General features: G+C 54.8%; 1 protein-coding gene and 1 pseudogene across 2 annotated transcripts in view; one reads left to right on the forward strand and one right to left on the reverse strand.

Annotated features, from left to right (window-relative positions):
• Positions 1 to 22,811, reverse strand: part of TEX264 (testis expressed 264, ER-phagy receptor) — a 33,005-nt gene that overhangs the window by 1,840 nt on the left and 8,354 nt on the right. For both annotated transcript variants that reach the window (XM_054479954.2, XM_054479956.2), the window contains exons 3-4: positions 17,743 to 17,964; positions 2,887 to 3,055 (exon numbers count right to left, since the gene is read on the reverse strand). In XM_054479954.2, coding sequence (XP_054335929.1) covers positions 2,887 to 3,055; positions 17,743 to 17,964 — 391 coding nt within the window. The remainder of the gene's footprint in view (positions 1 to 2,886; positions 3,056 to 17,742; positions 17,965 to 22,811) is intronic.
• LOC129034392 (5S ribosomal RNA) lies at positions 7,860 to 7,978 on the forward strand (annotated as a pseudogene).

The raw sequence follows: 22,811 nt of genomic DNA on the forward strand, positions 1-22,811 counted from the left end.
TCCCTACCCCCACCACCCACTCAGCCCCCAGAATATGCCCTCTGGGCGCTACTGGCAGAGGTGAGGTGAGCCCTAGAAGCCCAGGCTGCTGGCCCAGGGCCCTCCTCTTGCTGAGGCCCCAGGTGTGGCTCCCAGGACAGAGGCCTGTGAATGAGGTGGTCGGGGAGCTGGGGGAGCTTTGAGTTTTGGGTAGTTTCTTCTGACCAGAACACAGGATGCCAGGCCCTCACTGCTCCTTAAATAATGATCAGTGCCCCAGGGGCCGCAGGGCTGAAAAGAGCAAAGAAGGGAGACAGTTTCTCCCTGGCCCTATTAAACTGTATGTTCCGTCTGCCCACCCACCCAATGGCTCTCTTGGGACCCCAGGTACAGGAATGTGCCTGCTTCCCAGCATGCTACCTCCTACCACCCAGCTCCTAGGCTAGGAATGTTCAGAGGAAGGAGCCTAGGGTGCCTCCTTCAGGCCAGGACAGCGAGCTGAGATGAAGACAGCCCCTGGGGACATATATACACTTCAAGCAAAGGAATTCAGCTGGAGGCCAGGCACGGTGGCTCACGCCTGTAATCCCAGCACTTTGGGAGGCTGAGGCAGGTGGATCACCTGAGGTCAGGAGTTCCAGACCAGCCTGGCCAACATAGCAAAACCCCATCTCTACTAAAAATACAAAAATTAGCCGGGCATGGTGGCAAGCGCCTGTAATCCCAGCTACTCGGGAAGCTGAGGCAGGAGAATCGCTTGAACCCAGGAGGTGGAGGTTGCAGTGAGCCAAGATCATGCCACTTCACTCCAGCCTGGGCAAAAAAGGAAAACTCTGTCTTAAAAAACAAACAAATGAAAAAAAGGAATCCAGCTGGGCATGGTGGCTCATGCCTAGAATCCCAACACTTTGGGAGGCTGAGGCAGGATCACTTGAGCTAACAAGTTCAAGGCCAGCCTGGGCAATATGGCAAAACACCATCTCTATAAAAAATACAAAAATTAGCCAAGCCTGTTGTCCCAGCTACTCAGGAGGCCGAGGTGGGAGGACAGCTTAAGCCTGGGAGGGAAAGGTTACAGTGAGCCGAGATCTTGCCACTGCACCACTCCAGCCTGGGCGATAGAGCCAGACCTTGCCACAGAAGAAAAAAAAAAAAAGAGTGCAATACAGGGAAGTAGCATCCCTATACCCCCACCAAGATCTACACAGGAGGAGGTCCCAGAGTCCCATGCCTGCATCACTGGGGAGAAGATACCAGGCAAGGCAGGGCCCTACCTAAATCCCCACAACTACTGGGGCAGGGGACTTGAAGCCCACCCCCTTCACCCAAATCCCTCCCTCTCACTCTGCCCACAGCCAGTGCAAGACGATCAAATATTCATCGCCTCTCTGAAGCTAAATAATACATCAATGTAATAACAGGCACAAGGCAGCTAATCACCCCCTTTCACCTCCCAGCCCAAGCTAGGGCCACAACAGGGAGGCGGGCAGGGACAGGCCAAGCCTTGGGCAGTCAGACACCCTGCATGCACCCACCACCAAATGCTGTGTCAGTGGCATGCACCTGGCGGGCAAACACCGAATCCCCCTGGGGTGTCAGGACAGGCCCTGTGAGAGGTGGGCAGACCCCTTGGCCCCAACACCAGGAAGTGGGTGGGTGGGCTGGAGGGGAGGAAAACAGGCTGAGGAGCTGGGGAATGTAGGAGCTGCCGCTGCAGCCAGCTGTAGTGGGTGCCAAGCAGTCCTTCAATGCCCCTGGCAGGCACTGTTTGGGAGGGAAGGAAGCTGGGTGGGTGGGTCACGGAGGGGGAGGCAGGCAGCAGAGGGAGGTCACAGTAAAGTGAAGGCACTCTGTCTTCCTGCCCTGGAGGCTGCCTGGGCCTGCTGACCTTGTGCCATGTCCTGTGCCCACAGTAGGGGCACTGAAGAGTGTCTGCCAGGCACTACCAGGCAGAAGGGAGCTGTACCCCATGGAGGTAATTAAGTGGCAGATGAAGTTAACTGTGTTGGACACAGGCCCCTAGGGAGTAGAGACTGCTCCCAATACCCTCCTGCCCAGCCCTAGCTGACACATGTCTCCCTAGGGTGACCTTGGCTGTTGAAGACTGGATGGGCAGAGCATCTGCTAAAGAAGGAGGGGAGGAGGGACAGTTCCTCTCCCCACAGCCCTGTACCACTCCTAGAAGTCACAAACTCCACCAGGTTGGCCAAGGATAAGGCCCCCTGGGACCATCTGGGATGTAACCCAGCAGACCCCCTTGTGCCTGAGACAGCCCGGGGTCACAGAGATCATTGCAGAGGGATGGACAGGCAAGCAGTCTTCCAGCCTGGACCTGGGGCCTTGAGGCTGCCAGCCGGAGTGTGGGCTGGCCCTGGAGAAAGGTACAGGGGACTGATCTCCTGGATCCCCTCTGCATGCTCCCTGGTTGTTCCCTGGCAGGGAGAAAGCAGCTGGCTCTGGGTGGGGCCCGTACTGAGGGACAAGAGAACACTTTGCTCCCCTCCTTACCTTCCAGATCTATGCCCATCTCACTTCCTGCTGAGCCCCACCCAAGGGACTCCTTTCCTGAGCAGCCTCAGCCCCATCCCATGAACATCGAGCTGTCTGTGATCTTTGTTTCCAAGGGTACTCCTGCTGCATCTGGAGGGAATCCAGGCAGGGTCTTTGTATCTGTGTTGCCAGGAGGTAATGTGTGTGAATCCAGATCTATGTAGACCCATGTGTCTGGGAACAGGCAACTCCACATGTGGGTCCTCAGGGAGGTGGGTCTCCTTCCTCCCTCTGCCAAGCATAGCCTGACACCCACAGTGCCAACCCAGAGAGGGAGGAGCCTCCTCAACCAAGCCCCTGGAGTCCAGAAGAGAGGAGCTCCAGGAGGGCCCCATCCTCATACCCCACCTTCTGTACCTGTGCCATCCACCTGGGTGTCAATGGCCTCCACAAGCCCCCGCCATTTCCGCTCTGTCTCCTTCACCTCAGGCACATAGAAGTCTCCCTGCCGTGCCAGTGGGCACATGAAATGGATCTGGTCTTCCTGGTAGATCTCCAGCCGAGGATAGGCACACAGCTTCCGCTCCTAGTTAGAGAGTGGCAAAAGGTAGAATGAACCCTACAGGGGTCCTGACTCACTTGTCCCTGGGTGACCCCCAGAACTGTCTATTACCTATTCCGTCCCCGGGGCTGGCTCTGCCTCTCAACCTCTTCCAAGTTCCAAAGCCCTGCTGAGGGAGGCACACATAGATTACCCTAACAGCAGGGCCCCATAGTCCAGAGTGCAATAAATAGTCTGAAGACCCAGGACGACACCCTAGGGCAGGTGGTAAAAGAACCCAGGAGCCTGGCACTGCTCTCCTATGTGTACATCTGAGACCAAAAAGCTGTTCCAGAAGGCACTGGTCTCACAGAGCCATGAAGCTTGGCACCCCTGGACCACTCCAGGATAGGGACCCCATGTGCCCAAGCCAAGGTCTCACCTGCCAGACTTTCCATCCCAGGACCCCCCGGCCCTGACCTCCTCTCCACCCTGGACAATGCTGACTGACCCGCAGATATCAGAAAACCAGCACCCCCAGTCCTTAGGCCTCCAGCCCCTGCTCTTGCAGACATGCTACTATAGACCCTGAAGAGGGATAAAGGCCAGCTAAACACCACTTCCACTCCCATTCATTCTCCTGCTAGTTTAGAGCTATGTCAACCTCTGAGACTATCAGGTATGGTTCCCATACCTCCTTCACAGGTAAACTCAGGTTTTAGCTGATGGGGAAGAGGGAGACCCTGGACTGGAAGGTCAGGTAGGACAAGTAGATCTAGCATGGGACATTATCCAGTGGGCTGATGTACCACCTTTTGGGCCAAAAGGCACTCTACCTCCCTCTGCCTAGACACAGAATCCAGTGCTCCCCATCCCCCAATGTGTATGGAGGGGCACAGACATGCCAGAGCCACCCTGAGGCAGGCAGGGACAGCCAGAACAGGGGTCAAGTGCCTCTTGCTCAGAGCCTGCCCACCCCCCTTTCCTGCGATGGAGCACAAACACCCACTAAGATGACTGCAAGGCCCCTGCCCTGTCACTGCTCACCTGCCAACCTTCACAACACGACTATTTATAGCACTCGCCCTGCTCTCACCATGAGCTCTGAAATGAGCCTTCCACTTAGCAGTAATGAGAGACTTATTGCCTGGCAGGGAGAAGCCACTCCAAGACTCCACTTGTCCGCCTGCCTGGCCAACCCTAGGGTTGAGGAACCTCCCTCAACTAAAGCAAGCAAGCAAGCAAAGAAGGGTTAAAAGCAAGCCCACGGATGATAAAGGGAAAGGGGAGTGAGCCTGAAAGGTTTATCTAGCTAGGACCCTCAGCAGCCAGCTGAAGGGAGGGTGCATCTAGGAGGCCACGTGGGAGGTGGATGGCCTGGCCCAGGTCTGGTTGCGGCTCAGCCTCTGACTCCATGGGTGATCCAGGCAAAGCCTTCCATCCTAAGTCTCCATGTGCTCAACAGCAAAGTAGAACACCCTAGCCCTGATGCTTCCAAGGTCAGTGAAGGAAAGTCATTATTTTTTAATAGCTGGAGTCAAATCTTTGCCAACCTGGGTGCCCTCGGGGCTTCCTCCATCTCAAGAGTCCATGCCCCTGACACCTCCCATTTCTAAACATACAGATGGCTGTCTTTGCTTCTCTACCCACTCACATACCCACTCCAGCCTTGGTCTCCAGGAGGAGGCTAAACAAGATCACAGTGTCAGGAAGCAGGAGCTGTCAGGCTCTGGGGCCCCTCCAATGCCAGCACTTGGAGGCAGGCATCTGCCAAACCTGAACCCAACTCAGCAAACTGGTCCAGGTCACTGAGGCCAGGGGCAGGGAGGCCCCTGAAGAAGGTCCAGGTCCTTCCCCGGTAGCTAGATGGAAGAAAAGGATTCCTGAATCTAGTCAGGGCGTGGCCTTCACCAACATCCTCACACTCTGGACAAAGGATCCAAAGGGTAGTAGCTGAGTGGCCATCACAAGAGCAGCAGACATTTGGCTTTTGGGGGAAGATCCCAGAGGCCAGAGCCCGTGTCCACCCAGAGATTCCAGGGACAATGGGGACCCTACCCCAACACCTCTCAACACTCAAGCCACCTCCCTAGCTTCCGTTCTGGAGGAACTTGGCCGTATCAAGATGATAAGAGGGAGTACTGCTCTTTCCACCCTCTCCCCTAGGCTGGGCAGCACCAGGCTGCCACCCTGTGCCACCTGCTCTGCCAGCCCCCTCGTTGGCAGGCGGGAGGCAGCTCTGCGGCTGTTCTGCGCATCTGCCTCCTCCGGAGAGCCCAGCTCTGAAGTTGCCTGGCTGTGGACAGCCCCGTTGCCATGGAAACTGCATCCTCCATCCTTGCCATCGCCTTCATCTCAAAGCCATCGGGGAGAACAGAGGAACAAGGGAGACAGAGGATGGAGAGAAAACTGTGGCCCTGCCACACAGCTCTTCCTTCTCTGCCCAGCTCTCCCTCCTCACAGCATCCCACACAGGGAGCACCAGGTCCCAGAGCCTGCTCCCAGAACCCTGGAGGGGCAGCCTCAGGCCCAAAACTAGCCTGGTCCTACCCGCTGTTACCTGGGGGCCCTGGTCCTCCCTACTGGAGGGAGGCATGGAGCCAATTAAAATGCCATTGACTGTTCAGCCCCAAATCATTATAGCATATGCACCAGGTCCTACCAAAATTCAGACTTGGGCAGAGAAGGGACAGGAAGAAGGCAAAGGAGCAAACTTCTAAGCCAGGCCCACAGGCAGAGAAGGGGCTTGTAGTTGCCCCCGGCCCTTCCTGGGAGACTGCTCTCCCTTCCATGCTCTGCCCACTGAGCAAGAATGAGTCTAGTGGGGGCTGGGGATGGAGGGTGAAGGGCAGGACGAGCTATATGCTCTGCCCCTGAGTGATCAGGCAGAGAGGACAAGCCCTTTCCCTCCCAGCCAGGTGCAACCTCGGAGGGAAGACAGGGTGACCATGGGCTGGCTCTCAGGTCCTTGCTGCACAGTAGGAGCCATGGCCCAGGCAATATGTCAATGAGCCAGTAAATATTGGAAAATCATTGGAGGAAGGCGAGGCCAGCTGCCTCTCCCTCAGTTAGCCCCAGGGAGCCCTTGGAGAGCAGACTGCCAGTGGCCAAGGACACTAGCTCAAGGTCACACTGGGCTGCTTCCAATGGTGAAGAGCCGTGGTGGGTCTGGGGTCCTCCTAGCCCTGGCACACCCCCTTCCACAGCTCAGACAGCCAGAAGTGTGTGGAAGCATTGCCAGGACATGAGAATATGCTCTGCCACTGACACCACTGGCCATCTAACAAACCCACAGCCCAGAGCAGCTCACTCCCACATACAGACCCAAGGAGACTATAAAGCCTCTTTCCAAGGTGGGAGAGTTGCAGATGTTCACATTCCTCTCCACCTAACAGGCAAAAGTCAGTGAATCATGCCAAGTTGCCCCCAGGGACTGCCAGAAACTGGATTCAGAGTTCCAGTCCCTCAGACACACCTCCGGGCCTTCCCTCCCACCTGGGTCTTCCACATGCAGAAACAAGATGGGGACTAGGGACACCACCCATGATGCAGGAATTTCTAAGAGACCCCAGACACCAGCACTTCCCCACCACCTCCCCACCCTACACCAACACCTGCTCACCCACTCAGGAGTGTTGGCAAAAAAGGGAAGGAGCAGCTCACCCACCTCACACAGGCTGCCACAGTGCCACTGCCTCAGCTACCTTGGGGACACACCACACACTCCCACCTCACTTCAGCCTGAATTCATCTCCTGGACAGGGTATAGGCATTTACCCCATTCAGCTCAGGGCTCCCACAACAGGGCAAGACTGATACACCAGGCCAAGCTTTCCCCCACGGGACCCACAGTACCTCCCCAGCAGGTCTTTCTGAATTATGGGAGAGAAAGAAAAGAGGTAAGAGAGAGGACCTGAACTATCCTCATTTAGTGCTTTGTATTCAGGACATCACCCTGTGCCCTGGCTTCAGCTAGGGGTTGGGAGCAAATAGAAGACAGAAGAGGTCAGGCCCAGGATGAAGGCTGATGATGGGTCCCACTCCCAGGCTACCCAGAGGCTGGAGGTTTGCTTAGAACTAGGTGGCTGCAAATGCCCAAAAGAAGGAGGCAATGTGTGGGCCAAAGATGGGGTCACATCTCCTACATAAGCTCTAGGCCCAGAAAGGGATGAGGTCTGGCTGAGGGGCCCTGGGCCTTGCCTTACTGTTTACCCTGAGCTACCCAGTCCTATCTATCCTTCTGTACCAGGCTGGACACCCAGGCAGCTGCACAGCCAGCAAGCGGCTGTTGCATCCCACCCAAGGTAGTGGCGTCTCCTCGCTGGGTGAAGTCTGTAATTTTTAATTACAGACACTGACATGCACCTGCCTGCACACAGCAGTCCCTGCAAGTGGGGGCTCAAATCCTGGAGGCCCCTCAGGCAGCTGGTCTTCATGGCATGTGCATGCTTTGGGGAGGTATAGCAAGAGGCTACAGCTAGAAGGCAGCACGTTATTATTCTGCCCGGAAACTTTCCTCTCACCCCCACCAGGCTGCCCCAAAGCCTTTGGCCCAGAAGCCAGACCTGTCTGTTGGTCCTCTGGGGCCTTGCCACACCAGCAGGGAGAGCCTGCAGAAGGGCTGGTGAGCACCCTCCCCCCTCTCTACTCTCCCCTCACACCAGCAGAGCCCAAAGCTCTGAAAATGGCAGGCAAAGGAGACAGGGAGTAAGACAGGATGGCCAGGGAGGGAAAAGAGGAAGTGGAAAGTGGCAGAGAGCACCCCAGGCAGGAGCCCAGGGCATTGGCTTGGCTAGACAAATGGGTAGCTTCCCTCTGGCCCTCAATTTGCCCAAGTATGAAACAAAGAGTCTACAGTCATACCACCCTGACTGTGCCTGATCTTGTCTGATCTCAGAAGCTAAGCAAGGTCGGGTCTAGTTAGTACTTGGATGGGAGACTGCCTGGGAATACCGGGTGCTGTAGGCTTTTGGCCTATCGCTCCCTCCCTCTTTCCCTCTTTGGCCAGGCGCGGTGGTTCACGCCTGTAATCCTAGCACTTTGGAGGGCCAAGGTGGGTGGATTACTTGAGGTCAGGAGTTTCAGACCAGCCTGGCCAACATGGTGAAACCTCGTCTCTACTAAAAATACAAAAATTAGCCAGGTGTGGTGACAGGTGCCTGTAATCCCAGCTACTCAGGAGGCTGAGGCAGGAGAATTGCTTGAACGCAGGAGACGGAGGTGCAGTGAGCCAAGATCGCGCCACTGCACTCCAGCCTGGGCAACAGAGAGGAAGGAAGGAAGGAGGGAAGGAGGGAAGGAGGGAGGGAAGGAGGGAGGGAAGGAGGGAGGGAAGGAGGGAGGGAAGGAGGGAGGGAAGGAAGGAGGGAAGGAAGGAAGGAAGGAAGGAAGGAAGGTAGGAAGGAAGGAAGGAAGGAAGGGGATTAGAATAGATGATCTCAAAAGAAGTGAGAATTGGAAAGGATGAATAAAAACACCATTATGTGACAGTAAGAAAACTATACTCAGAAAACCCAAAAAGAATCAATGGAGGGACTACCACAAACATTAAGTCACAAAGGTAACTCAAGCACAGCCCATTTTTCTGTGCAACAGATCAGCCAAGGAGAAAACATAATGGAGGCCGGGCATAGTGGCTCACACCTGTAATCCCACCACTTTGGGAGGCCAAGGTGGGCAGATCACCTGGGGTCAGGAGTTCGAGACCAGCCTGGCCGACATGGTGAAACCCCATCTCTACTAAAAATACAAAAATTAGCTGGGCGTGGTGGCAGATGCTTGCAGTCCCAGCTACTTGGGAGGCTGAGGCAGAAGAATTGCTTGAATCCGGGAGGCAGAGGTTGCAGTGAGCCGCGATCATGCCACCGCACTCCAGCCTGTGTGACAGAATGAGATTCTGTCTCAAAAAAAAAAAAACATAATGGAAACGAGATATAATGGCCCTCTTGGGGTTAGGTCGAGCCCAGGGCCAGCCTGGGAGCCACCGGCTGAAAGGCAGGCAATGGCAGAGGAGCCAGGCAGGCAGGTCCAGGCCTGGGCGGGAACCTGGGGAAGACTGCAGAAGTAGGAAGGTGTGAGGGAGAATGGGGCGGGAGACGGTGTGCTGTGCCTGGCACCCCAGCCTGCTGCGCCTGCTGCCGCCACTGCCTGAAGACTTTTCATTTTCACCTCAGAGCCGGCAGCTCGCCACACAATTTACACCTCTATTCATCTCCCTGGCACGACGCAGGCCCTGGCTTCCTGGGCGGCCCGTGGAGGAGGGCCCAGGCAGCAGTCAAGCACCAGGGCAGGCTGGGGTATTGAGGGGTGGGGAAACAATGTTTCCCTCTAAGCAGGCACACGGGACAGAGGCTCTTAAGCACCTTAGTGCCCAGATGGACTGGGAGGCCCTAATCCTGCATCCATAACCAGCCTTACCTTTCTCTAGGCCCAGAGGGCCAAGATACAACCCTGGTTCAGCCCTGCTCTGGCCTTCTTGGGCCTGGGCCGTTGTGTGGCCAGACCAGAGGGTTGGGGAGTATGGGAGTGAGTACCCCAAGGAGAGCTCAGCTAGAGCACTGGGTGAGTCAGCCCTGATCCCATTGCTCTCCCTTGCAAATCTGGGAGGAGAGCCACAGCCTTCCAGATGATGGCTCTACCATCGCAGGCTCCACAGCCCACCCCCTCTCCAAGATCCAGCATTCTTAGCAGCTTGTCTGTGTAGTCAAGGACCTTGAGCCCTGTCCTGCTCACAAGCTGACAAACTGGTTGCTGATGATTATCCAGCAGCAGGAAGGCTGCTCGTACAGATGGAGCTGGGAAGCCAAGCACCTGAGAGCCAGAGGAGTCAGGAATTGCCAGAGGGGAAGGACAAGTGGGCAAGTAGGGATGGAGAGGAGACAGGGGACAGAAGAGAGGGAGAGAAGGAGAAGGCCCTGAATTTCTCATCTCCAACTGGTACCTCTGACCTCTGCTCCACTCCTCAGGGAAGTCCTTTCCTTCCCACCTGCATAACTAGACAGCTAGCCTCTCCTCATCTGAGGGCTCAGCTGAAGAAGTTGTTCTGCTTGGGGGAGAGGGGGTGCACTGCGAGTTCTCTCCTTGGAATCTTTTTCCCCTCCCTAATTCCAATCTCGAGCTTCCTGGAGAAGAGCAACAGAATTCTTCTTTGGTAAGTAAATTCCATCTGCCTGGGGAAGAAGGCTCCCTCTGGATTGGTGACAGCCCAACCCCACAGCACCATCCAGACAAGCTTCAGCCCCCAGGGTCCTGCAGGGCTGCCAAGCTACAATATCCGAGCTGGTATTTTGAGAGTGGTGGCTCCCACGCCGCCCTAGCAAAGGCTGGCTTTGTGCTTTCATTCCTGGGGGAAGGGAGGGAGGTGGGGTAAAGCCAGAGAGGCTAAGGGCAGGTTCCAGTGCCTAGGCCAACAAAGGGGAGAGGCCTGGCCCCCAACACCTCAACACCCAAGGGTAGCTCCCTAAGGGGAGCCAGGGAAGCCAAGTCGTGGTGTGGTGGGCGGATCGCCTCTTGGCTTGGGGACATCTGGGAATGAAAAGTCACTGCTACTTTCAGCTAACTTGAATTATCTTCGTGCAGAATTTGGCTGTGGCCTCTGGCTCTTCCTCCCCATCTCCCAGGTACTCAAGAGACTTGATCTGAATCCCAGCCTGGATACTGTCACTCATCTGCTCAGACGCCACCAGTGTCTCCCTAGTGCCTGCAGGACCCAGCCTATATCTCTTAGGCCCAAACTCTTGCTCCTCTCCTGTACTCCAGCCTCACTGGATACACAAGCCTTGACTGCCACCAAGCCAGTATCTCTGCCTGACCTGCCTTCCCACCTGGGGAACACTGCCAACCTTATAGGTGCAGCCCAAATGCCACCACCGCACAAGGGTTGTTTTGCCTTTCCCAGCGAATCTATCCCTCCCCTCTCCACACCCAGGCATGGCTAGGCTCTGTGGCTGGAGGAGATGGAGGAGGAAAGAGTGCTGGAGGATTGTCACTCAGCTCCAGGTCCTGATGCTGCCAAAAGTTCCCTCCTCCCTGTGCCAGAGCAGGCCACTCAGCAGGTGGCAGCGCCAGCAGGTGAACCAGCCCTTGAGATCCAGGGAGGGAAGCCTGGGAATAGAACCGCCTCTGCTTCACTGAGGGTATGGACATGAGGCCCGATAAGAGGGCTGCAGCAGCTGCTTCCTGTGCCCAGAGCAGTTGCCAAGGCCTGCCTTAATGAGTGCCTGCTGGGCAAGTGGGTACACAGCCTCTTTCTGTGCTTTGCCTCGGCTCCCCCAGCAGTCTCCTAGACCTGAAGCCTCAGCCCCCAACTGTGACTACCAGGGTTGGAGAAAGAAGAAAAGAAAGCCCACCCTGGGGCACCATCCTGAGCATATCCCAAATTGATGACAAGTCCTCAGCCTCTTGGTTCCAGCCCCACTTATGTACAGGACAGAGTGGCAAAAGGCATGTAGCCATCAGAACGATCCTTAGCCTAAGGGACCCAGTCTGGACTCAGCTACCGCTCCATCCCTTGACCTTAGGGCACCTTCCTTCCCTAGGCCTCTGCCTCCCCATCTGTAAAACAATGGGGATGCTGGCTTTCATTAGGACTCTGTGAGCCTCGTAGCTGGTTCCTCCATGCGCGGAACAATGACACACACAAGAGACCTCAGTAAATAACTGCTGAAGAAGTGACTGAGCTGAGATGCCAAGAGGGCCTCCCTTGTTAAAAATAAAGTTTGGAAGCTTCTCACGTTAGCTTGGCAAAGGTGACAGGCAGGAAGAGGGAAATGACCACAGATTTCACATTCCTGCTGGGGCTCCCTCACTTGCTTTTTTTTTTGAGACGGAGTCTTGCTCTGTCACCCAGGCTGCAGATCAGTGTCATGATCTCAGCTCACTGCAACCTCTGCCTCCCGGGTTCAAGCAATTTTCGTGCCTCAGCCTCCTGAGTAGCTGAGATTACAGGTGTGTGCCACCAAGCCCAGCTGATTTTTATACTTTTAGTAAAGATGGGGTTTCACTGTGTTGGCCAAGCTGGTCTCAAACTCCTGACTTAGGTGATCCACCCACCTCAGCATCCTAAAGTGTGGGGATTACAGGCGTGAGCCACCACATGTGGCGTCCTCACCTGTATTTTCCCTGCCGAGGCCTTGTTGCTCTGCACTGGTGTTTGGCCCCAGTGTGGACTCAGACCCACCCACTGACTCCCTCAGGGTCACTGAGGCAGACTAAGGGGAAACAAACACAAGGGGTTCTGTGCCCACTGGACAGAACACAGGCTGTGGCCAGGCTGTTTCCAGCTTCCTCACAGCCACTGCTCAACAGGCTGACCCACTTCCACAGGCACGCTGCTGGGGCCCATAGGCCTTAGTTCCAAGCTGGCTGCCCCATAATGCTACCACCCACCCTTCAGGAGTTCAGTCACCACCACCCCAGGAGAACTCCAACCTGCAGCTCCCCAGGGTCCCTCCAGGTCCAGCTTCCAATCAGTCACACTCCCCTCAAGACAAGTGCCTCTCTTTGGAGCCCCTGCCCTACCTGCACAAGGGCTGGGCCCTGGTGCCTCCCAGCTCCACTCACACTGCAGTTACAGCATCCTCAGGATCGAGAACAGACATGTAGTGGGCGGGACTGGAGGTGGCATCTGACCAGTGTTGCCCCTCTCTTAGGACAGAGGTTTTCAAACCAGCTGAGCCTCAGAAGCTCCCTTCCAAACAAAAGCTCAAGACACCTGGGCTGTAAAACTCACAGGCAGAACTACTCCAGGTGAGGCAGGAAAGGGTCTGAGTACAGCTCCCACCCCAGGCTGATCGCCACAGGACACCTCAGCACAGCCAGAGCAGTCTGAGAACTATGGTCTGGGGTCTTTGCCTTACTTTCTTACTTTACTTCCTTACTTTTACTTCCTTCCTTCCTTTTTTTTTTTTTTAATGTTTTTACTTTTATTTTTTTGAGATGGGTTTCACTCCTGTTACCCAAGCTGATGTGCAATGGCGTGATCTTGGCTCCCTGCAACCTGTCTCTTGAGCTCAAGCAATTCTCCTGTCTCAGTCTCCCGAGTAGCTGAGATCACAGGTGCACGCCACCATGCCCAGCTAATTTTTTTGTATTTTTTTTCTGTAGAGACGAGGTTTCACCATGTTGTCCAGGCTGGTCTCAAACTCCTGAGCTGGAGTAATCTACCTGCCTCAGCCTCCCAAAGTGCTGGGATTACAGGTGTGAGCCACCATGCCCCCTTTATTTATTTATTTATTTATTTTTGAGAGAGAGTCTCACTCTGTCACCCAGGATAGAGTTCAGAGGCACAATCATGGTTCACTGCAGCCTTGACCTCCCAGGCTCAAGCGATCCTCCCACCTCAGCCTCCTGAGTAGCTGGGACTACAAATGCCTGGCTAATTTTTTTTTCTGGTTTTTTTTTTAGAGGCAGGGTCTCACTTATGTTGCCCAGGCTGGTATGCAACTCCTGGGCTCAAGTGATCCTCCCGCCTCAGGCTCCCAAAGTGTTGGGATTACAGGCATGAGCCACCACACTTGGCCTTATCCCCTTTAAGCCCCTGGTAAGACAGTCCCAGTCAACCCAGCTGTCCCAGAATTCGGCCACCAAGGTTCCCCTCACAGGTTCACTATATTCCCTCGGTGACCCCTCCCCACACGCTTTTCTCCAAATTGATGGTGGATAGTCAGACATTAGTCTGACCTCCAGGGCCACCTGCACTCCCCAGCCAATCAGCCACTACATGAACAATGCCCTGTAACACCCTAAACTTGGGAAAGGAAGCTCAAATCATTTTACAAAACCCTCCACTAAAAACTCCCTGAAATCAGAGACCATGGGGAAGGGCACTTTTGAAAAAGATTCTGGACAGGTCTGGGAGAGAAGTCAGGCATGGGGGCTTGGCTGTGCCAGTCAAACACTCTCAATGGCCTTCCTCACCAAGTGCCACAGACAGATATGAGCAAACTGCACTAGAGACCTTACACACACAATCCCACACATTGAATTCCCAGGCCCATCCCTCAGTCCTGGTCTGTTCCATGTGTCCGAAGCCTTCCCTGGACACTCATTAAGACTGTGGTGAATTTGGGAGCCTCTGCCCATTGCTCTGGGCTCACATCTGGGCCCCATCTCTCCTCTGCAGGTTTGCAATTTCAAGCAAGCTCTGTTCCATCCTGCAGCTTCTAGAAGACACCCCCTTCCTGGGACTTGGGGAGTGGTCTCCTCCTGTACTACAGGCTACCTCCTTGGACTCCAGCGGAGCAGCCTGACAAAGCTGAGGCATCTTCCATATGGAGTGATGGTCACACAGTACCCATGGATTCCTGGGGAATGAGTGTTCAGCCTGGGGGCCCTTAGCAGTTTATACGGAGAAAGGCAGAGTTCCAGCTTCTATAGCAGTTTGCCAGGCTGCCAAGCTGGGGAAGGCTAGCCAGAGAGCCAGAGGCTGCCATGCAAACCAGGAAAGCTGAGATCAGCCATCCCTTCCAGAATCCCGAGAGTCCTGACAAGTGCTTCTCCTTGGGCCTCTCGCCGTGAACTTCAGGTCCCTCTGTCCTACGAGACCAATCCTGTTCCAGACTCAGGCACATCTGCAACTCCCAGGATAGCAGCTGCTCTCCACCTCCCAAACCCAAAGCTAAGATCCATTCACCCCTGCCCCTCACCAGCCTCTGGAGAGGCTGGTGAGCCTGCCAAGTCCTCCCCCCGCAACTCCTGGCAGCAGGGCTCCTGGCCTCCCTCACCCCTGCCAAAGCAGAAAGCTGACGGCTGCTGTCATTCCATTTGAAGAGCCTTCACAGCAGTCCCAGATCCAGAGAGAAAAAGAAGGGTGTACACACGCGCACGCACACACAGTTAAAAGCTGTCGGTGCTAGAAGAGTCAGAAGCACCTAGTCTCATTAGTAATCTCCTTTCTCTGACCTCAGGGCAGGGGAGATGAAGGCAGGGATGGAAGGGAGCCTTATACTCTCTCCTTGCTGTCTCCTGGGCTGAGAGAGGCACAGGGCCACCCCTGTCCACTGCAGGCTGTGACCAGCAAACAGAGCTACTAGCCCCTTCCTCATCTCTCCCCTGGCTTTGTTCCCCAAGACGCAAGGTCAGGCTAAACACAGGGGCAGAGGCAACCCCCACACCCTGCTGCCAAAACAAGCCCAGGACCTTGGGCCATGCCTCTTCTGTGGGCAGCCGGCCTCTATCTTACTCTCCCCGCTGATGGCCAAGCCCACACAAGCATGCCTCACAGATGTCTCTGGGAGAAGCCCCTTGCTCTCCCCCATATCACTGGCTTCCTTGTCTCAACCCCCACTCCAGGAGCACAGCTGACAGGCTCCCATGGGAGCGGGGAGGAAGGAGGAAGGGCTTTCATCAAAGAGGTGACGTCAAAACCAGGCAACTTGTGAAGCTGTCAGGGGCCGGGAAATTTGGACAAAGGTGTCTAAAAATAAACCCCTGAAGCTAGGAAAAGGCTTTGGTGGCTGAGTTGCTTGCCACCACACCACATGCCACATGTCCTGTTCTGAGGTCTGGAACCCAAGAAGTCTCTTCCCAGGGGTGCCCCTCCAGATGGGCCCATGAGGTTGAGGATGGCACTGATAGGACTGGAGAGGCCTTCCTTGAATGAAATGGGGTGGGACTCCCCAGAGGCGGCACACTAAGCAGGCATAGGGCACTGGTATCTTCCTTCCTGTACACACCACCAGCCAGCTCGCCCCCACCTCCAGCCCAACCGCAGCCAGGCAAGCACACCCTGCCCCACAGCCCTTCTGGCCACCACCCTCCAGCTCACAAAGGAAACTCCCCTCTATTCTCCCTGTGCCCCTGCCCTACCACCGTGATAGCCCTCCCCTTTCCAGGTCTTCTCACTCCTGATTCTTCAAACCTGCCTTTGACCACCAAGCACACAGCTGGTCACCCAGGGCCTCATTTATTCATTCCTCAGCCCCAACACCAGACTCCAGGGACATCTGAGCTCCCATTTCCATCATCAACGCGGTGTCCCTTTCCCCAAGCTGCTTTGGTGAACAAAGTTGCAAGGATCCTCCAAGTGTACCAGGCTCTCACTCCCACTGACTCTCTTGTCCTGTTCCCTGACCCCTGCCACACTGGCCACGCCCTCTGCGCCTTTGCTGCCACAGGCTGTCCACTGCCTACCTGGCCCCACAGAGGCAGGGAGGCACAGGGCAGCCTCCCAGGTCAAATACTGCCAACAGGCTGATGTCCCCAAATATATCCACCAGCCCAGCCTTTCCTCAACTCCAGGCCACACATACCATTGCTGACTCCACATCCCCCCAACTTAGATGTATCTCAGGCAGCTCCCCTGACATAGCCCAAATAGCTACCTTCCCCCCAAAACCTCCCTCAGTTCCCCACATGTCAGTGAAAAGCATTACTACACACTTGCCCACCTGCCCAGGCCAGAGGGGAGCAGAGCCCTCTGTGACTCCCTCACTGCCTCTCCTTCCACAACAGGGAATCCACCCAAAGTCCATCAGTTCTATCCCAAAAGTGATTGTAAATCTCCATCCTTGTCCACAGCTCTATAGCTGCTGGGCCTGCCCAAGCTGCCACCACTCACACTGGGATTCATGACAGCCTCCTAGGCTAATTCCTTAGCCCCAGGCCTAAGCATCTCCACCTGGTCCCAGATCTGTGGTCCAGTCCCACCCTGCCCAGAGATGGGACAGCTCATCTTGTACAGACGTGGCTCCAACTGTGTTATTTTCTTGGTTGGAACACTGCAGTGACTTCCTGCTGCATTTAGACCAAAGCTCTGCCTAGAAGTTCTTATCTCCTCTCTAAAGGCTCTTCTAGGACTCTGCCTTGAGGTTATCTCCTCTGAGAGGCTGTCCCTGACCATTCTGTCCAAGTTGGTTCCCTGACTTTTCTCACCCTCTCCTTCTCTAGCACATGTCCTATTTTTGTCTGATATTTATTACCTATCTTCACCACCTCACTGTGAATGTCTGTTTCATGCACCAACGTTTCATTCACATTGTGCCCATTATAGCGCCTGGCACACAGACAATATATACAAGTTAAATGAATGAACAAACAATCATGTTCAAGCCCAAACTGGGGTCATTTCCCTAGCAACCAAGTTTACAAAACGTTTAGGGGAGGAGGGATGTGTAACAGGGCAAGCTTTAAAAAAATTTCTATAGACACAGAAACCCGTCAGATGACCTGGTGACTGGCTCTCCTTCCTCCAGGAAGGTTGGGCTGCCAGCATTGCCAGTAACCAAGTCAGGAAGTAAAGGAAACAGAGCCCGCCACTGCTGCCCCAGCCCTGGCCTCTGGGAGCAGATGTATAAGCCCATGCACAGGCAGGGCCACGGGCAATACATGATTACCTGGGGCCTGCCCAGACACTGGGAGCCTCAGGTCCTCGCTTTGCAGGCCTCCAGCAGGATGAGAATAAAGTGGCCTGTCCATTCATCTGAGCCAGGAGTGTGGGATAAGCACTAAGGATGTATTTGGTCAAAGCCAGAGCCAAACTAACCAGATCAGGTTTATGAACAAGCTCTCCATGCTCTTGGGATATGCTCCGGCTCCCAAAAGATCTTGGGCATCTGAAAGAGATGCCAACAACCTCTGCCCATCTTCCTAGCTCCACAGGTACCTGTTCCATGAGGGCCCCAGGGTGCTGCTCTCCCAGAACCACTTCTTCCTCCCATTCTAGGCAGTCCTCCTCAGCTCCACCCAAGGGGCCTGGCTGTCCCCAACACACACACCCCAGGCCTGTGCCTCACCTTGATGTAGGTGTCCAAGGCAGGATGGACACGGCGGGTAGCCAGCCAGATGGACAGGATGGTGGTGTAGGGGAAGGTGGCTGTCACCACATGGCTGGGTGCCGGGAAGGAGAACACCTTGAAGCCAAATTTCTGGTAGAGGTCGATAAGCTCAGGGGAGGGCGATTCCTCACCTTCACTCAGGATGCTGCCCACGGCACATCGGCACTTATCAGGGGGCACCTGGGGAAGCAAAGCATGGGTGTGAGAGTTGGGCAAAGGAAGGAGGCCCTCAGACCTCCTTCCTCCTGGGGCTGTGCCAGATCAGGCCTAAAAGAACCAGCAGCTCTGACAAGCCATGCAGCCCCAGATACCAGGACACAGCTAGCTATTTTCTTACTGGAACCCACCTATGGCCCCTGCCTGTGGCATCATACCACAGGACTCTCATCTATTCCTTCAACAAGCATGCCATGCCCTGTGGAAACCCAGGGATCATAGTGAGGGGTTAGACTTGGTCTCTGCCCTTCTGGAGGCCAGGAGAGGGAAGGGCAGAGAGGACCTCTAAACCATCACCCTCCACATGGCTCCACTGAGGGGGCCCTTCCACCCCACCATGAGACCCTCTGTCAGCCCCCACGCCCCAGGGCCACCAGCAGAACTGTACAGTGGCTGATCCTGCAGCCTGGGTCCAGCACAATCCTATTAGCTAATTTCCCTCCTATCTCCTGGAGAAGAGCAGGCTTCACAGGCAAAGAAATTATGGCAGGCAAGGGAGCAAAACTGAGGAGTGGGAATAAAGAGCTCAGGGCCCTCCAAGGTCATGCCCTAGGAAAGCAATAACATGTGTGTGTGTGTGTGTGTGTGTGTGTTTACACACATGCTTGCAGGGTCAGGACCTGGCAAGTGGCTGTGGAGGGGCGGCAGGAAGCACCTGTCAGGACATAGGATTGGGATCACTGACATCTGGGTTGCTGGTGAAATTCTGTGAAGAGATCATCCTCCCCATCCCTCTGGTAGGGCCAGCTACCATCACCAGAGCCTCTAGACTTCTTCTGCAACCCATGGCCCATCCAGGGACCTATCCCACTTCCTAAGTCCCTTCCTGGCTAAAAGCCAAGACCACTGGTTCCCCTCCAAGTCTCTGTAGGTTGCTAGTGCCTGCACTTCCCACTCTGCTTGCCTCCCTACCTAGCTTCCCTCCTCTGGCTCCCAGAAACCTCAGCCATGGAAGGCTCCTATGTGAGCCTCCAACACTTCCTAGGACTGAACCAAGGCTGCAAGTCCCAGTACTCATTTCTCCTCCTGGCATCAAGAGGCCTCACTTTGTCTCACCTACTGCTACCTGTTTCCCATGTCAGCTTTCCAGGTGCCTAAGTCTGTACCAGCCTTCAGGCTGGGCCCTCAGAGACATATGATCTTGAATCCAAGAGATTCAGCACAGACCTTGTACCCTCAATCCTGGGTTTTGCTCAACTCTAAAGGCTCCTTTCTCCCCACCCACGGCAAAAAATTTTTTTTTGCCAGCAGTTCACCTTCACAGGGATGACCCCTAAGTTTAAACAGGCTTCTCCCTCTACCTCCACTTACTCCTCTCCCCAGCCCTCCTTCCCAGCACTGTGAAGTCATTATTACCTGTTCTCACCTCTCCCTCCCATTACAGCCCTTTCCAAGCCCTCTCTGAAATCCCCTGGGGGTTTCTCAGGCCTGAATGGCCTACTCTACTCAGGCCAACGCAGCCCTTCCTTTTAGTCACAGTTTGCCTGGGACTTGGGCACCTATTCCAGCCTCTGACTTCTAAGCAGACCCTAACGGTCACCCTCAACTATCTGCAGCTCTGGTCCCCTTGCAGCCCCCTTGAACCCTATGGCATCCAAACCTGGCTCAGAGCTTTAGTAGCAGGCAACAGGGTGTAGTGGTCAGAAACACAGCTTTAGAGAGGCAGGCCACGGTGTGAATCTGAGTCTGTGATTCTAGACAAGTCCCTCGGGTTCTGGGAGCCCCAGTTCGTCATTATCTACTTACACAACTGCCATATTAAACAAGAAACTTCACGAGAGCTTAGCCTGGGTCCAGCATTCAGCAAGTGCCCCATAATTGTTGGTTATTAGTAGCTATGACACAGTCCAAACAACTGTCCATGGCCTAGAATGCCCGACCACCCAAACCTCTGAATATGCAGCTCCTCCCTGCCTGTCGTTCAGGTTCAAATGCCCTCTTGGAGAGCCTTTCAGAGTGGCTCAGTGGCACTCTCTTCTCCCCCAGTATTTTGCTGTAAACTCTCTTGCCCTCCACAAGTCTACCTTGCACACAGTCACTTCTTTTGGCCTGAAGCTCCTCCCACCCCACCCAGAGGCAAAGGAGATCACTGCAATACCATCTCTTGTCTCTAGATGGTGAAACTGCCCTAGTCACACGCCAAGACTTGAGAATGACCAGATAGGCAGGAAGTTATCTGGCAGGCCTCCTGCTGACAAGCCAAGAGACACTGCCTGCCACAAAGCCTATCTTCATGTCCCTGACCCTACCAACCTGTGCTGTGCAAAAGAAACATCTACATAAGTCACATGGAGAAACGGATGAAAGGTCACTTGTTCTCTTCCTTTCTACAGCTGGCTTGCCTGGGTTTGAGTTCCAGGGTCTTTCCTGGGAATGCTTCAGCAGCCCTTATGGGACTCCCAGCTCAACATCCTCTTCAGTAGCCAAAAGGCAACAGAACACATGTGGTCATCTTGCTCAGAATCTGTCAATGGCTCCCAATTTACCTCTAGGATGAAACTAAATTCACAAGCCAATAGGCAAGGCTCTTTTGTAGTGGCCCACATAATACTGCACGAATTTGCCCACACACTCACCTTGCACTCCCTTTCTGCAGCCTCAGGCCCCAGCAGGGGCCAGAGCCCAGATGGGCAGGCACCTACTGAGTGTCTGCATGGCAGAGGGAGGGACGGATCCAGGCTCTGGCCCAGCCCGCCTTGCCAGCCTCCTCACCTGCCACACCCCCACACACACCCACATGAAACTATTTGCAGCTCCCCAAACATGCCACATCCTCCCATGCTTCCTGCCTTTGCGTAAGCTACTTCCTCTGCCTGAAATGTCCTTCTTCACCCTATTCCAGAGTCCCTTCTGCCTGGGAAACTCCTGCCCATCCTGCAAGACTCAGCTCAACTTTCCCCTTCAAAGCCTTCTGTTGCTCTCCACCAAGCAGCCCCTCCTCTCTGATCCCAAGTACCCACCAGGGAGCAGGTCTTGTGCTGCACTGTAACTGATGGCCTCCCCATCTCTCTCCATCACTCCAGGCCTCTAGGCAAAAAGGTCCAGGATCCTGCGCACACAGAAAGTTCTTGAGGCATGCTCAGTGACAGTACATGCATGCACACACAAGCCCTGCACCATAACAAACTTCCTCTCCCTCCACCTGGAGAAAAGGCAGAGCTCCTGTCACAGTGGAAGAAGGGATCTAAGAAGACAGGGCTCCCAGGATCCAGGAGGTGTGTGGGGCACAGCAGCTCCTTTCCTGGCTGAGCAACTCCCTAATTCCACAAGTAAGAACACTTCCTACCCCCTCCCCTGCCCTGGCCTAAGGAGGAGCCTAGAAGGTCTCTCAGCAAGCCTACCACCCACTAAGTGGCCCCATGCAAAGTTGAAGCTGGGAAGCAGCTGAACAAGGCACCAGCAAGGAAGAAATGGGACAGGCCCTAAAATAACCTAGGGAGTGGCAAGGCTGATCCAGTGGCAGAGGAAAGCTTTCCTGGCCTCCCAGTAAAGCCCAGACCCGCCTCCAGGGAAAAGGCCTACTAAGGCTGTCAAGCGCCCAGAAGGTTGGGATGTCCTGATGGGCAAGAGACCCCATCCACGTTGGCTCAATGCGTATCTTTATTTGGGCCTAACCCTAGGACACAGGCCTGGGCCTCCCAGCTCTACTTGCCTGCTCCTCTTCCTCCCCAGATCAGCTATTTCTCTGGGTACCTCTGCCCAGAACAAGAATTGGACCAGAACTAGTACCTATAAGGAACCACATCTGGGCAGTGGCCAGACCCACCACCACTCGGGCTAAAGACAAGCCCATCCAGGATGTGTTCTCAAAGTAAGAGTACCAGGAAAACAACAGAGGCATACCAGGCCCCAGAGCATCTCCTTTGGGCTGAAAAGCCTCCTGAGTCCCATTACTGGGAGAAGAGGGCAGTCTGCTTAGAACCTGAAGCTTCCAGGTATGAGCTAGTCCTAAGGCTGGCCCACTGCCCCTTCCTGCGTGGTGTCACAGTGCCCTGCCGACCCTGTTGTGTGAGGCTATAGTGAAGACAGCCACCTCAGGGCCCCTGCCAAGCCAAGACCTTGCTGAGTCTGGGAACTGGACAAGACTGATAATCTTCCAGGATGCAGGAATGAGAAATGGTGTCAGCGGCCCAGACCAAATGTAGTCATTGGGTTCAGGGTTAATAGAAACTGCCAACCTCAGGCCCACAACCTACACAACCTGACAGGGACAGCAGCACCATCTCTCAAACCCAGGCACAGAGGGCTGCCCTTACTCTTCCCATGCCAGCCCACTGACCCAGAGCTACCCAAGTTAAGGGGGAAAGTAGGGGCAGGGCCCTTCATTTGCACTTGTACTCCCAAGGGAATAGTGGAGCTGCACTGGCCCATGACTAGAGGGTTGATACGGGACCTCGTTTGCCCTTCTAGGTGCTACAGGTCAACACGCCAACCCCCAACTTCCCTGGGAAGCTTATGCCCAAAGGCACACAGAGACAGGCACCAGTCAGGACATGAGATGATGCAGACAGCCAGGCCAGATGACAGGACTCATTCTTCAGGCTTGGGAGGAAAGAGAGGAGTCAACAAGATACCAGCCCTCAAAGGTGAGTTTACTTAGAAACCTTTCAGGAACCTTCCTCTATAATCCTACACCTTCAAACAGAATCCTAAAAACAGCTGATCTGATATCTGACCAGGCACTCACCACTTTCCCCAGATGCTGCCTTGCAAGCATAAGCTCATTAAATCCAAACAGCCTTCTGCGGTTGGTACTGTTTTCAACCCTGTTCCTGAGGCCCAGACAACCAAGCCATTCAGCCAAGGTCACA

The sequence above is a fragment of the Pongo pygmaeus genome, chromosome 2 (assembly GCF_028885625.2).
Source record: "Pongo pygmaeus isolate AG05252 chromosome 2, NHGRI_mPonPyg2-v2.0_pri, whole genome shotgun sequence".
Classification (NCBI taxonomy): domain Eukaryota; kingdom Metazoa; phylum Chordata; class Mammalia; order Primates; family Hominidae; genus Pongo; species Pongo pygmaeus.